Raw genomic sequence first — 16,992 nt, 5'->3', positions numbered from 1 at the left:
CTCTGAATCAGTGGGGCACAATTAAAGGAGATTTTGCAAATGTTTTATATCCAGTACTACTATCAGTCTGAAATGTCATGCTACCTAGAAAAGGAGGTTTAGGATACAAAAATTAAAGTTTTTTTAAAGCATATTCATAGTCACAGATACATAAGGAAATTATAGACTGCTCAAAAAATAGACATAGTTTGGATTTCTATCTTGAGTTATTTATAAGAATTCTAAAAAAAAAATTTTTTTTCCTTATGTGATAAGCCTTCTTTGCTTAAAAAAAGTGATTCTTTTAAATAAACAAACATCCAATATTTTTCAAAAATAGAAACAAAAATTTTCATTTAACTCTCAAGCCTGTTCATTCTATGATTTGCTCTTATTATGTCAGCTACTCAGGTTTACTTTTTGTTGTTTTATGCTAGTATCCTAAAAGAATAAATTCATATCTCCTTGTGTGAGAAATTCAATATAAATTGACTTATGAAAATAATAACTTGCTGGTAGAATATTATGAGCACCCTGTCATATTACAAAATTACTAGTATTTTGTTTATTAATGATGAAGGCAAAAAAGAAAATAGAACATAATGAGGACAGCTGTATTACACTATGGATTATAAGCAGCTTAAGTAATGGAATCACATGTCGATTGTGGTGCTAATAATAAAGCACCTGCAGTGGCTGACTTGGACTTCTACCACTGTAACCAGCTAAAATCAATAGGACGGATTAGGTACTCTGGCAAGGAGAATGTCCCAAATGTTGATTTCCTACTTACCTGTACAAATAGGAAATTAATACCAGACAAAACATAACGTGATTTCCAAAACAGTCATGTGGCTAATCTAGTCCCATTCGAAGTAGGTCATTTTAGAGACATCACCAACAGAAAATTCTCTGATTCCAGTTGCTTTGCTGGCTGATAATAAAGATACCATCATAAACTTCAGGGGATTTGGTGGTTTGATTTTATTCATATGGGATCAGGTGCTCAGTCTATTACATGCAGGTTGGTTCTCAAGCAAAACTTTTAATTTATATGGATTTGGATGTCAGTAAAGGTAATATATGTTTATGAAGGATTTTGAGATTGTAATAAAATTTTCTTTGGTAGTCTTTTTCTTTTTATCTTTTTAAAAAAGATTTTATTTATTTATTTATTTATTTGTCAGAGAGAGAAAGAGTATGCACAAGCAGGCAGAGTGGCAGGCAGAGGTGGAGAGAGAAGCAGGCTCCCTGCCAAGCAAGGAGCCTGATGCGGGACTCAACCCCAGGATCATGACCTGAGCTGAAGGCAGCAGCTTAATCGACTGAGCCACCCAGGTGTCCTGATAGTCGTTTTCAATAAGAAATTCAAATGAGGGTAGAGATATGATTTACAATAAGTTATCTTTTAGGAACTCTTTTTTTTGAAGAAATAAACCAAATTTGGAAAAGCACTCTTAGTTAAATAATATTAATTGGCAAAATAGTATTACGTTTTAGGATTGTCAGGCTTAGATGGCTCCATATGTAAAAATATGGTTCATTCAGGAGCACCTGGGTGGCTCAGTTGGTTAAGTGTCCAGCTCTTGGTTTTGGCTCAGGTCATGATCTCATAGGTCCGGGGATTGAGCCCCACGTCAAGCCACGTGGCAGTCTCCATGCTCAGCAAGGAGTCTGCTTGAAGATTCTCTCCCTTTACCCTTCCCCCCACTCACACGCCCCTCTGTCTCACTCAAATGAATAAATCTTAAAAAACTATGTGGTTCACTCAGTGAACTCCAGTTTTTCTGTATTTCCTTTATTTTCTGAATCCTATCCTATACTTATCCATATAAAATTCTACAGAAAATGTATCCATGTAATTCAGTAAGGAAAAGAACATAAAGAAGCATGCGTGGGAGGTCTTTGTGGGACAGACCTCGATCTGGCTCCTGTTACTCATTTCCCCCAGTACTTGTTCTTGTGGTCTGACCTCTGTCATATGGCTACACCTAACTGCAGGGGTGTCTTGAAAACATAATCTAATTATATACTACTCACTGTGTGATGGCAATGACTTTAGAGTGTCATTTCCAAGTTAGAAAGAAAGCATTAAATAATTAATGATACATCATTACCAATGGAAAGATTCTATTATGGTGTACAAGTCCCCTTCAATATGTATATATTTATAAAAGTAACATATATTTCTAATTTTATTTTTGTTTTCTTTGTCTAATTAACCATACAAAAAGAAGGGAAGATTTGTGGTTTAGTGGAAAAGACATGAGAGTTTGAAGTCAGACAGCACATGTTTGAATCCTGACTTCATCATTTACTGGCCATGTGACTTTTAAGTTATTTAACCTTTCTGAGCCTCCTGTTTTCTCTTTTTTGAAATAGAGATAGTATCATTGTATTATTTTAAGGATCAAATATAAAGTGGGTGGTATAATATCTGACACAAAGCATAGAGACTCAGTGGTAGCTTTGGTAATATTTTTTGGATGTTTTAAATTCAAAATATATGATCTTTCTTATACAGGAACACCAGATGCATTCTCCCAGTTACTCACCTGCCCATATTGTGATAGAGGCTATAAACGCTTTACCTCTCTGAAAGAACACATTAAATATCGCCATGAAAAGAATGAAGATAATTTTAGTTGCTCCCTGTGCAGTTACACCTTTGCGTACAGAACCCAACTTGAACGTCACATGACATCACATAAATCAGGAAGAGATCAAGTAAGTGAAATCAACCATCCGTAGAGGGCAAGGGTTTTAATATACTTAAAAGGATGTAGTAGAAAGCATCTTATCTGCAGCCTTACAAGAATTAGTGATTATTTGAATTATCTGGTCATTTCTGAGTTACAAAGTACATGTGAACATTATTGTTGAGGTCCCTAAGTTTTTTTATTCTTTTTCAGATAAGATCCTTTTTCGTAAATTTAATTATTTTGCTTATACTGTAACAATTATTTCCCTGAAGTTTAAAACTAGATTTCAAAGTGCATTCTACCAAAATGCTCAGTGTAGGAAAAATAAATACTGGTTTCATAAACCATATGACTAAGTACTGACCAAATTGAGAAGAAAGTCAAATAATAATAATAAAAGTTAATTTTCTGGGAACCAAAGACTACTTTATTTATTCTCAGTATAAGTTACCATGTTCTATTTACGGTAGGAAGGGAAGTTGCTTCCTTTAAGAATCTAAAGTTTAGATTCTAAACATTCTTATTCTGAAGACTCATTTTTCACATGGTTTGTTCTATCCCTATGTCACGTTGCCTCAATTTCTAGTGTATAAAATAAGACTATTCTTCTAGAAGTTAATGTTTGAACTGTTGGCTCTGTACTTAAGGATTAAAGGCCAAGAAGCTCTTGCCAATTGCCCTTCTTTTAGAAGATCCTGATAAGTATCAACTCTAAACAATCAGATTAATATCAACATGATTCTAACTTTAAAAATCAGAGAAATGCTCAGCTGCACAGTGTATTTTAAGTATGTGTTATTGTTGTGGCACATGGCCAGTTTTTTATATCAAAGGATTATGACTATCTATAAATGCGAATCTGTGAGAATTCTGCCCTATGTATGTACCTCATATAGTCCTGTATCTCATAGAGCACAGGTTAGACCCTTTCTAAGATGATGGCTAAACCAAACAAAAAAAATTACAGCAGAAACAGAATCATCAAGCAGGGTCAACCTATCTTCTGAGGACCTTGACAACAACACTCACAAAATCACAAAATAAAGGGGAAGAGGATGGCAATCAGGAAGTATAGAACCACGATTTCCTTAGATAGGTTAATGGGTAAGTCCATGAGGGAACACTTGAAGTTGGGAAAAATACCAAAAGAAGGAAGAAATTGATACAGAGAAGGAACTCCTGAAGACAAAGACCATCTGCCCCTATGCAAGTCTTATTGGGTCTGATGCTTTTTCCATCTGACTACAGTACAGCCAAGCCTTGGGAAAAGAGCCTATTTGTGTGACATTTGGGGAGCAGGCACCAACTGCACCTGTTGTCCCCAAATCCTGTCTCTACCAAGGGCCATTGTCAAAGATATGATCTGCAAAGCACAGGTAGAGCTAACGGTGAAAACAAGAGATGCCATTGTAGAAACAAATCATAAGATCAACAATGAGCATAAGAGCCAATATTGTGGTGATATTTTGGATGAGTGAAAGGCAGTAGGTTTTATATAAAGTATGTGATCAAAAGTCAGAAAGGAGCTATGGTTAATATGGGGACCAAAAATGTGAGGAAATATGATCGGGATGTCTTAGAAACAGTTTAGATTATGGGGCAGCAAACTTGAGTTTGAAAACCATGCCATGGCTTAAAGATAAGCATTTCCATGTATTATTAATTTATTCATTAAACAAACATTTGTGTTTCTGTTACATGTCAGAACCTGTTCTGTGTTCAGAACCTGTTCGGTGTTAAAAGGCACAATAGTGAAAAAGATTGGCAAAGATCAAGAAAGTAGGGAGCATATATTAGCAGGTGATGTAAAATATAAGAACAGAGATAGTATGAAGAAAAAAAAAAGCAGAAGGTAGAAAGTGAAGAACGCTGCTACTTTTTTAAGGATAGAGAGACCTTTCTAAGAATGGGACATCTGAACAAAGACCCAAATGAAAGGAAGCAGCCAGTCATAGGATGATTGGGGGAGGGTGTTCCAGTCAAAGGGAACAGAGGGAAACATGAAAAGGCCTTGAGGCAGAAGCCTGCCCAGCATCCCCAAAGGATAGCAAGGAAGCCAGTGTGAATAAAGGGGAGAAAGATAGGTGAGGCCAGGAAGCATTTGGGGCTGGGTGGTATACCCCCTTGTATAGATCCTGGTAGAGACTTTTTATTTTATTCTACAGTGTGACAGGGAAACCTTTGAAGATTACTGAATTTTGTCTTTATTTTTTGTTTTTTTATTTTTAAGGGAACACTGGCTACTGGGTGGAAAGTAGATCAAGAAAGATAAGAATGGAAGCAGGGAGACCATTTGGAGGCTATTGCTATAATCCAGGCCAAATGTGGTGGTGGCTTTGAAATCACTGGTAGTGACTGACAGGTCACTGACGAATGTTGGATACAGAGTATATTCAGGTGGCTTGCTGATGGAGTGAGTAAGGGAGTTAAAGAGAGGAATCAAGGATTACTCCATAGTTTGGGGCCTAAGCAATAATCAAATAAATGATGGTGTCCTTCACAAAGACAGGAAACACCAGAGGAGGACCTGACTCTTGAAAGAGAAATTAAGAGCTCAGTGTTAATCATGTTAAGTTTCACATGCCCATTGCTTTCTGACTGGTGGTATCAAGGACTCAATTGGTTGTGAGAGTCTGGAGTTAAGGGGAGGGGTCTAGAGATACACCATTGGGAGTTGTCACCATATATTTGGTGCCTACAGCCATCGGTTTGGATGAAGCAGGGCCTGATACATAGTAGGTACTCATTCTCTTTCCTTCCTGTATGGAAAACAAAAGAAGGTAGATTCCAGCTAAAGGAGCATGAAGCAAGTAGTACTTGAGTTAAGCCTTTGAAGTATGGCTAGAATCTTAATAATCATAATTATAGGGAAACATAGCCAAGAAATAAGAAATAGTATAAACTAAAGCAAGGAGATAGAGAAGAGTAGTATATGTGCAAAAAACTGAGATTCACTAAGTGACTGAGGCATGAACTTCTTACAGGGAACTGGTGAAGAATCAGCCTGGAAACTCAGGTAACCTTGGAATGTAAAGACTCAGAATCTGTATTCAGGGGTTATGGGGGGAGCCTTTGGAGGTTTATGAGCAATTTATGGTTTATGAGGTTTATGATAGAACTCAGTTCAAGCAGTGCTTTTGTATGATTAATCTAATGAACAAAAAAAATCAGAAATAGACTCATAAACACAGAGAACATACTGGTGGTTGCCAAAGAAGAGGGAGGGAGTTGGGAAAAATGGGTAAAAGGGAGTGGGAGGTCCAGGCTTCCAGTTATAGAATGAATAAGTCATGGGGATGAAAGGTACAGCATTGAGAAGCTAGTCAGTGGCATTGTGATAGTGTTCTATGGTGACAGATGGTAGACACTTGTGATGAGCGTAGCATAACATACGGACTTGTTGACTCACTGTGTTGTATGCTGAAACTAATGTGACACTGTATGTCAATTAGACTTGACTGGGAAACATTTCATAATAATAAGTAAATTTAATGATGGATAACGAAAAGTAAATAAATAAAGTAATGGGACCTGGGAAAAAAAATCAAAGAGCACAGAATATATTTGAAATATGTAAAAGTGAGAATTTGGTAAACCAGACAGAAGACTGTTATAATACTCCATGTTTGGATGAAAAGATGGAGGTATTTTTTTAAATTCATCAGATTAAAGTACATTTTGGAAATACCAAGCATCTAAGAGATAGGATAAACTACTGGAAAAAGCCTGGCTGCAGAAGAGATAATCTCTAGTTTCTAGTAATGTATATACTATCTTACTTGTGCTAAATACTATATTACTCAATGAAGCATGATTCTAATACTCTAAATTAGCAAGTGGAGATTTTTCTTTATGTCAAAATTGTGACCCTACTATCACCCTTCTTTTTGGTGCAGTATTCCAACTGTTAGATTTTTGTGACTGCCTCAATTTGAAGCCTTTGAGAAGCAGTATTCATCAAAATGCTTTTAGCAGATTGACTATTCTTTTATGTCCAAAGCTTTTTTGCCTTATAATTAAAATATCAATTCTTTCTTACAGAGACATGTGACACAATCTGGTGGTAATCGTAAATTCAAGTGCACTGAATGTGGAAAAGCTTTCAAATACAAACATCATCTAAAAGAGCACTTAAGAATCCACAGTGGTAAATATTTCTTTTCTGTCTACACCTTGAATATCATAGCATATATGGTAATAAATAAATCTGTTGTATCGTGGTCTACACACATGGTCAGAAACCTCGCTTTTCTTGTAGAATAAAGACTAACCTGGAGAAATTTTTTATTTACAAATGGTATTTTACTGGAATCTTGATCTTTAACTAAAGCATAATAAGCTAATATAATATGACATACTCCAAATTTCTTAATCAGAATATTGCATGTTTCAACAAGAAGTGCAACCTCCTTGAGCTTTCTGATGAATGCTAATTCCATTGCCTCTTTTGCACAGTTAACGAGGGAGTGAAAAAGGATATAGAGGTACAATTTGCACAAAAAAATAAGGAGGCCAAGATGTTCTTTACCTGAGAGAAATAGAAGTGGGAACTCCAGATGGGAACTGGCCAGGGTGATGCGGAGTCACCCAGACAGGGCAGCATCGAAAATTTTTAAGAAAAATGTGTTTACCTACCATTTCACCTTTCTTTTCCACATCCTTTTCTAAATTTTACTTACAAAATGATATTATATGATAAAAATATGTCTGTTTTAGAAACTTAGAAACAAAAAGAGCTGTATTTGCAGGTCTTAGGGGCTCTACTTCAAAAGCTATAACAAAAACTCCGTAGCATCTCACCTTGCACTGTTACATCCATTCATCTGATTAATTTTGGTCTGTTATTTTAGATTTATTAAATAGTAGTGAAAAAGAACTCTTTTCTAATTGATGAGAAATGATGGCTCTCTGCACGTGGCTTATTTTGTGGAAATGATTGTATTGACATTTACATCTTACAAACATCCTACAAAAAGAGTACAATGGGTGGCTTTGTGAGGGGTGACTAGTAATATCTGTGTTTTATTTTGGAACTACATTTCTAGACACTTCACTGTCTTGTTTGTTGAGGGCCAATAAGGTTAAAGTTACCAATTTGTTTAAACCAAGATTCTTGCAAAAACATTTATTTATTTGCACACTTAAATGTTCCTGGAAATGAGAAGTTGTCTTTTGCAGTCTGCCACAAAATCCTATTTCTTAGCTTCTGGGCTATCAAAAAAATTTTCATCAAGAATATATTTTTAATGACCTGCTTTCTTACTACAGATAATTTGAAGTTGTTGGTAGAGATAGAGCTAGTTCAAGAGCATTTTCTTAAATGTTGAGATTGGAGTAGAGGAGGGAAAATAAAACTTAGAGTAAGATTCATGTACAAAATGAGTGTCATATGGTCCTATTGCAGTTTTAGAGGCTGTGGATCTGTCAGACCTGCAGAGGGTACAGAATTGGGAAGCATGCATCACACCAGGGATTGCAATGCAAGGCAGAAACAGTTGTTATTGAAAAATTCTGCATTGATATTCAAAAATCCATCTCAGTCAAGTAGTAAGTAGGGAGCTACTGTCTATAGTACAGACAAAGTGGACAAGAGCACCAAGCTTGTTAGCAGTACACCGCTGCTGCTGCTGCTGAAGTAGCCGGTGCGAATCAGGTCACATCACAGAGCACAGGGCATCACCATACTCTGCACTGTCCATTCATTATGTATTTACGTGATAGTCTTATCCTTAAGGTTATGTAATGTGAAGCTATATACCTCTAATACAGCAAGAAATTTTAATTTTAAACTATATTAGGAAAATAAAGTTAAGGAAGTAACACAGGCATGAAGTAAACATGAAATAAAATGGATATACTATGAAATGCCAAGCGCATGCTGGAAGCAGACCACATCAGACTCTTAAGGTTTAGGAAATCAGAAAACTGTGATCAATAACCATGACCCAGACTGTCTGCAAGTAAAAGGAATTAGTCACTAGGAAAAGTACAACTCTTCCCACTACAAAGCCCATAGAGAAACAAAATGCATTTTATATCATATTCCAGACTATCCTTAAAATAGTACAGCAGAAAAATTGATAGGGTTTTCTTTTCAAAGTAAGATTCTCCATGGACGCCTGGGTGGCTCAGTCAGTTAAGTGGCTGCCTTCAGCTTGAATGATCAGGTCAGGATCCCAAGGTCCTGGGATCAAGTCCCCACCAGGCTCTTTATTCATTGGGGAGCCTGCTTCTCCCTCTGCTTTCCTTTCCCCCTTCTTGTGCTCTCTCTCCCTCTCTCTGACAAATAAATAAAATCCTTAAAAAAGTAAAAATAAAATAAGATTCTCCAGTAGGAAGCCAGTGATATTTCAGCAAAATGCAATTCAGAAAAAGTATTTCTCCAGAGTAGCCGCTTGGATACAATCCAGGTATACAGCTCTCTGATGGACTGGTTTATTCCAAAGGAAGATTTCTGAGTTGGGGCTTCTCAGTGTCATCCCAGGATGGTACCAGTCTGTAAGCTTTTTTGAGACTGGTTCTTGAAGTGCTAAATACAGAAATTGCGAGTAATTTAGAAACTAGTAGATGAAGAAAATACTGTGACAATTTTATTATATTTTATACAACATTGATCTTACAGTAGATTAGAAATTTAAAACAAAAAAAATTGTTGGGGGGGGATAAAAAGGTCCTTCACCGTAGATTTGAAAGAGCTGTTTAGAGTCTCAAATAATGGATGAGCTTCATATCCTTCAAGAAACCTCTGTAATCTTTTTTTTGTCAGCTCAGTTTCTAATCAGGGTCTTCAACTTATACTCCATAAAATTACCTGGATTGTTGCTCTCTTCCGACACCACTAAAATGAGCCATATGCAGAGTCATGTGTTTTAGCCATCATCTGAATTTCTCAGGTGGGAGCTGAGCTATGATGAGGAGCAGGTCACCTCACCTCCACTCAGAGATGAGGCAAAAAAGGCTCCTGCTCCTGGGCTCTGATCCTCCCCAGAAAATAACCTGAGTTTGTTCCATAGCCCTACGAACTTCAGCCTGGAAAGTTTTTACATCAGATGCAACCAAACGTCCACCTCAGCCATTACAAAAAAGAAATCAGTCTTCATAGGACATCAGACTTCTTACAGCACAACTTCACCTCATTTAACAGTTGCTAGACAGATTAGGCGAGGTACTCTATGTATAAACCATTAAGCTATGAAGTTAGAAACAAGGGGTTTTCCAACAAACATAGTAGATTTGGCTACAGAACAACTGCTCTGCACTTCTTTCTGGCAATGATAAAATACCAGGTAATCCCCAACCATAATACTAACAACTAGCATTTATTGCGTACTTAACTGTGGACAACCCCATTCTAGTTATTTGTGTACATTAACTCATACAGTCCCAACGATAGCCCTCTGAGGTAGATGCTATTATTTCCTCCCTTTCTACTGATGAGAAAATGGAGGCTCAGAGAGCTTAATTAACCTATCCAGAGTCACTCAGCTAGTCCATGGCAAAGCCAGGGCCTCGGTGTAGGTATCCTGACTCCAAAGCTGTTGCCTTAGCCACTGTGCTCCTCTGTCTCCCCATTTGTAAAGATAAAAATAATGTGGGGGCCCCTGGGTGACTCGGTCGGTTAAGCATATGCCTTCTTCTGCTCAGGTCATGATCTCCAGGTCCTGGATCAAGCCCCATGTCGGGCTTCCTGCTCAGCGGGGAGTCTGCTTCTCCCTCTCCCTCTGCCCCTCCCCACCACTCCTGCTGTCTCTCTCTCCCTCTCTCAAATAAATAAAATCTTTTTAAAAAATAATCTATATTATAGATTCTTATTTTCCAAGTGTCTCTAACAAGAGAACAAACATATAGCTCATCTAAAAATGTTATGCAAGAATTTAAAATGTTAAAATAGAAATACTAGAGCACATCCATTGTTTTATACCCCTCCCCCGGAAATTTACCTGGTACATTTTGAGTATTGAATCATATTTCAGGCATCCCATTGGAAAGATACTGATAAACTGGAGAATTTCCAGAGATGAGTTAACAAGTGGGTAAGTGGGAAGGGTTCTAAAAACCATGTCCAATAAGGAATCTTTGAAGGACCTGGCTATATTTCATCCACACAAGGGAAGTATAAGGATACAGATGACAGCTCTTCATCAGCTTGAAAGCCTGGCTTTTAGCGAAGTTAGGCTTGCTCTGTGTGGCATCAGAGTACAGGGTAGGGCAGGAAATTGGGCATAATAACAGGTGAATTCTGGCTTAGTACTCAACCTATCTCTCCATAGAATTACTTTTTAAAAGAATCACTAACATGTATTGAGACCACACAAAGTTTTGCTGTATTATGTCATGTAACTGCTACAACAATCCAGTGAGGATGTATCTACATTTATTTATACACCAAAACACTGAGACTCGGAAAGATTAAGAAAATAGTAAGAGGCACTTGGGGGACTCAGTCATTTGAGCATCTAACTCTTGATTTCAGCTCAAGTCATAATCTCAGAGTCATGAGATTGAGCCCCGCTTTGGGCTCCATATGCTCACCGCAAGTCTGCTTAAGATTCTCTCTCTTTCTCCTTCTCCCACCCCACTCCTGCCCCCCCCAAATAAATAAGTAAATAAAATCTTTTTTAAAAAACTCATGGCAGAACCAGGTTTTGAACCCAAATTCATGATCCCCAGCAGAACCAAACTAGAACATCTTCCATAGGGCTGTCCAGCAGGTAATAACCTCCTTTTAATAAAGGAGCTTAAGCAAGAGACTAGCTAAAGTCCAGGATGATATGAAACGAACTCTTACTGTACAAGAGGGCCTCTTAGATCCCTTCCAGTTCTAATATCTGATTATACTTTGAGAAAATATAACTCACCTTTTAAAAACTGTGCAACACTGAAATTACATTAGAAGAACTTACATTGAGTTTCTCACTGCTTTCATTTTCATTCTTAAAAAGAACAAAGAGCTTTATCTTGATATTGACTAGATAAATAGTATCACCATATTCCATAATTTTGCAATTAGCCATCCATTCATCCAAAAAAGGTTTATTCAGCATTTTTGTAATCTACACTTCAATGGATAGAAGGCCTAAATGGCACACAAGACTCAAGTTCCTACCTTATTGAAACTGATAGTCTTTAACCTATAAATTATAAATGAATGAACTATAAATATAAATTAAAATTAAGATGAGAAATTAGGGTTGTCTGAAAGTATTTCACTTGGCTCCATGCTTCTCAAAGTTTTCTACCGAAGTATCCCTAATAGCTGACAAGGATAAATCCCTTCTCTCCCAGGACTAGGGAAGCAACTTGACATAAGCCTCTACAAACAAGGAGTTTCTTTGACATTGTGGATTTTTCCTAACAAGTCACATGAATTTTGTCTTTTTCTCCATGGTATAATCTGTTTTAATATTAAAATGTTTTAAATTACTGTAACCACTGTCACTAAAACTGAAACTACAAGAAAGTTTTGCATACCCACTAGAACATTGCCTTCTAGCTCCAGGAGTGCATACCTCCCAGTTTAATAAGCCAAGGCTGATAGCAATACCTCATATGGAAAGTTTTCTGCCCACTGAAAAAGATCTTTTCAAGGAAACCTTAAAACCTTGTGGGTATGGGAAGGATAGGTATTCATACTTGTTAAGTCTTATATAAGGGCGATTTTATTTACTTTTCTTTCCTGTAACATTAATTTATCCTGCAGATGGTTAAGTATAGTGAAATATAGAAAAATTACATAGGTAGATAAAATAGGGTAAGAAAAAAAAATTAACTTGAATGAGTAGATGTACATTTGACCCTTGAACAATGCAGGGTATGGGAGCCGGCCTTCATGCAGTCAAAACTCCACATATAACTTTTGACTCCCCAAAAACTTAACTACTAATAGCCTACTGCTGACCATAAGCCTTACCTATAACATAAAGTCAATTCATACATGTTTTTATGTTATATGTATTACATACTGCATTCTTACAATACAGTAAGCAAGAGAAAAGGGTATTCAGACTCATAAGGAAAAGAAAATACATTTATAGTACTGTAGGATATTTATCAAAAAACTTCTACGTGTTAAGTCAACCCATACAGTTCAAACCCATGTTGTTCAAGAGTCAACTGCAATTATTTTTAGCATTTGAGAATTATTTGAATTTTTAAAGGTTAGCAGGAATATTATACACATATGCTGAGAAGAAGCCCTTATGGGTTAGCACATGTACTACAGATGAAGGTTTTGCTAGTCTTTATAACATTTCTGTCAGTTTTGAACTTAAAATCAATATCTAAATAAAATTGTATCACAAGATACATGATATCTCTTTTTAAATTGATACTGTTTGTTTTAAGGGCAATGTGGACACATAACTTGTATGTGATAATTCAGTGAATATAATTTTTTGTTGTTGTTCAGGAGAGAAGCCATATGAATGCCCAAACTGCAAGAAACGTTTTTCCCATTCTGGTTCCTATAGCTCACACATAAGCAGTAAGAAATGTATCAGCTTGATGCCTGTGAATGGGCGACCAAGAACAGGACTCAAGACGCCTCAGTGTTCCTCACCATCTCTTTCGGCATCACCGGGCAGTCCCACGCGACCACAGATACGGCAAAAGTTAGAGAATAAGCCCCTTCAAGAGCAACTTTCTATAAACCAAATTAAAACTGAACCTGTGGATTATGAATTCAAACCCATAGTGGTTGCTTCAGGAATCAACTGTTCAGCCCCTTTACAGAATGGGGTTTTTAGTGGTGGTGGCCCATTACAGGCGACCAGTTCTCCTCAGGGTGTGGTGCAAGCTGTTGTTCTGCCAACAGTTGGTTTGGTGTCTCCCATAAGTATCAATCTAAGTGATATTCAGAATGTACTTAAAGTGGCAGTGGATGGTAATGTAATAAGGCAAGTTTTGGAGAATAATCAAGCCAATCTTGCATCCAAAGAACAAGAAACAATCAGTGCTTCATCCATACAGCAAGGTGGCCATTCTGTTATTTCCGCCATCAGTCTTCCTTTGGTTGATCAAGATGGAACAACCAAAATCATCATTAACTACAGTCTTGAGCAGCCTAGCCAACTTCAGGTTGTTCCTCAGAATTTAAAAAAAGAAAATCCAGTCACCACAAACAGCTGCAAAAGTGAAAAGTTACCAGAAGATCTTACTGTTAAATCAGAGAAGGACAAAAGCTTTGAAGGAGGAGCAAACGATAGCACTTGCCTTCTGTGTGACGAATGTCCAGGAGATATTAATGCACTTCCAGAATTAAAGCACTATGACCTAAAGCAGCCTACTCAGCCTCCTCCACTCCCTGCCCCAGAAGCTGAGAAGCCCGAGTCCTCTGTTTCATCGGGTGGAGATGGCAATCTGTCTCCCAGTCAGCCACCATTAAAGAACCTCTTGTCTCTTCTGAAAGCTTATTATGCTTTGAATGCACAACCAAGTGCAGAAGAGCTCTCAAAGATTGCTGACTCAGTAAACCTACCCCTGGATGTAGTAAAAAAGTGGTTTGAAAAGATGCAGGCTGGACAGATTTCAGTGCAGTCTTCTGAACCATCTTCTCCTGAACCCGGCAAAGGAAATATCCCTGCAAAGAATGATGAGCAGCCTCAATCTACAAATACAAATGAGCCCCCAGACAGCACAGTAAATCTACAAAGTCCCCTGAAGATGACTAACTCTCCAGTTTTACCAGCGGGATCCACTGTCAATGGTTCCAGAAGTAGTCCGTCATCCCCATCACCTCTAAACCTTTCCTCCTCCAGAAACACACAGGGTTACTTGTACACGGCAGAAGCCGCACAGGAAGAGCCACAAGTAGAACCTCTTGATCTTTCACTACCAAAGCAACAGGGAGAATTATTGGAAAGGTCAACGATCACTAGTGTTTACCAGAACAGTGTTTATTCTGTCCAGGAAGAACCCTTGAACTTGTCTTGCGCAAAAAAGGAGCCACAAAAGGACAGTTGTGTTACAGACTCAGAACCAGTTGTAAATGTAATCCCACCAAGTGCCAACCCCATAAATATTGCTATACCTACAGTCACTGCCCAGTTACCAACGATCGTGGCCATTGCTGACCAGAACAGTGTTCCATGCTTGCGGGCACTAGCTGCCAATAAGCAGACTATTCTGATTCCCCAGGTGGCTTACACGTACTCGACTACAGTTAGCCCTGCGGTCCAGGAACCACCCTTGAAAGTGATCCAGCCAAATGGGAATCAGGTAAAGAAAAGGACCCCATGCCAAAGCTATTTACTAACGTGCTAGTTTGACTTCTTTTGGTGAAATTTTTCGAATAAAACCAGTTTATGTGGAGCCAAGAATGTTGTTAAAAATTTTTTTGAAAGGAAATAGATGAACATTTGCCTTAACTTTTGTAGCATCACGCCTTCAGTTTCTTACTAATCCCATGTATGGTTATCAACTACCATTGTGCTATTCTCCTGGGGAAATGAGAAGTCTCAGCTAAAGACTTGACTATCTGAAACTTGAGACATAAAAGAAAAATTGGAATATTCACCAATTGGATTTCTTTTGCTAGAGTTATATTCCCAAATGAGTAACAGCTTCTGCTGTATCATCAATACATTGAAATACATTCCCATTCACAGACCTGTCACACTAGCAAAACTGAGCTATTACTTTTTATGTGTTGACCCCTATCTTTATTAAACGCTTTAATTAAACAAGAATTAAGTATACAAAGAGCTCATCTAGTGAATTTGCTGATCACTTTATGAGCTGTAAACTAAGACAGCATTCAGTCACAATTTATATACATGAGTCCATATATGCATTTTCCTCCTTACCTTCCCCCCAAAACCCATGATGTAGTTCTAGATAGAACCATTTTGTGTGACTATTGTGTGGCTCATTGTCCAGACTTTTTTTAGGTTACTAGCCTTGATGTCCTCAGTTTTTTTCATTGGTTTCTTATTGACTCAACCAAATACTAGAGATAAATTTGATCTTTCATCCAAATATTTGCTATAGGTAGGTGCAGCTGAAATAATTACAACATCTTGTTCAAATATATATCTGCTGCTTTCTTTCCCCTTAAATATCACTACTGATTGGGTTACCTGCAGTGAATTCATCTAGACTCTCAGTGTATAAAACACTGTACACACCTTTGAATAATAAAGGAGGACCCACCAACATTTCACTTAATCATATGACCACGTCTCATAGCAATGAAAGTAGTCAAGTTGCTTTAGCACAAACTGGCAGCTCACAGACCACCCAGGCAAATGGCTGCACCTCTCCCACTTTGCAAACTATATGAAATGTTGTGAAAAGCCTTTGAGCTTTTAGACAGTTTGTGGGTTTAGAAGCAATAGAATGGAAAACTTTAGGAAATACATAACGATCTTGAGGGACCCAATTCCACTACCAGTAACTGTTTACCTACATGAGAGCTTCCTACACAATATTACCACCCTGAAGCTGCCTGAAATGTTTTTATACCACTGAAATTCTGAAGATTTATTTTGTCTAGCAGGTATTCTTGTTTCAAAATATAGACCCTCCTGCATTGTTTTGCCATCTTGTTCCTTAAAAAAGTGGTAGAGCAAAGCCCTCTCTTTTCGAAGAAACCATGGAGGTCAGTTCCTAGACCTCTGAAGTTCTGGAGGATACAATTGAAAGACCACCTTTTAAAAACAGAGTCTTCATTTTTACGTAGTAAAACCCAGAAAGAAAAAAATGAAGGTAAATGAGGCAGTTGGAAATTGGTGATGATGTAGCAAACTCGTAAGTTAAAAATGTATGCATATTTCTCATTAAGTCATGATTCACTTGAAACCAGGTAAATTTTGTTACTGTACATTTTACATTCTTTCTTTTCATCAGTTGATCACTTGTTTTCATCATCATTATGACTGTATTGCCCGAACCTTACTTTTTTTGTATCAACCCCCACATAGCATCTAGGCTCCCACCCTTGGACCCTGTCTGCAGCGATGAGCTTGCTTTCCTTGAGCTATTGAAAGTATAAATCAAATTAGATTTTTTTTAACCTGTGCTTTTGATGTGTGTCTCTTATTTACCTTTTAATCTGAAATTAAACGTTCTTCTTTTCTTTCTTTAGGATGAAAGGCAAGACACTAGCTCAGAAGGAGTATCAAATGTAGAAGACCAGAATGACTCTGATTCTACACCACCCAAAAAGAAAATGCGGAAGACAGAAAATGGAATGTATGCTTGTGATTTGTGTGATAAGATATTCCAAAAGAGTAGCTCACTATTGAGACATAAATACGAACACACAGGTATGTCGATGAACCTGACAGCTTTTGAAAAATGACTCTGTAACCCT

At 37.5% G+C, this 16,992-nt stretch overlaps 1 protein-coding gene across 4 annotated transcripts in view; it reads left to right on the top strand.

The window, feature by feature from the left end:
• ZEB1 (zinc finger E-box binding homeobox 1) overlaps nucleotides 1–16,992 on the top strand; it is a 179,703-nt gene that overhangs the window by 160,117 nt on the left and 2,594 nt on the right. For all 4 annotated transcript variants that reach the window (XM_080810375.1, XM_080810373.1, XM_080810374.1 and 1 more), the window contains exons 5-8: nucleotides 2,504–2,706; nucleotides 6,723–6,828; nucleotides 13,090–14,897; nucleotides 16,765–16,945. In XM_080810375.1, the coding sequence (XP_080666501.1) occupies nucleotides 2,504–2,706; nucleotides 6,723–6,828; nucleotides 13,090–14,897; nucleotides 16,765–16,945 (2,298 nt within the window). The remainder of the gene's footprint in view (nucleotides 1–2,503; nucleotides 2,707–6,722; nucleotides 6,829–13,089; nucleotides 14,898–16,764; nucleotides 16,946–16,992) is intronic.

Source organism: Martes martes, assembly GCF_963455335.1.
Source record: "Martes martes genome assembly, chromosome: 8".
NCBI classification, from domain to species: domain Eukaryota; kingdom Metazoa; phylum Chordata; class Mammalia; order Carnivora; family Mustelidae; genus Martes; species Martes martes.
The sequence above is the reverse complement of the archived record's forward strand: the minus strand, read 5'-3'. Positions and strand labels throughout refer to the sequence as shown.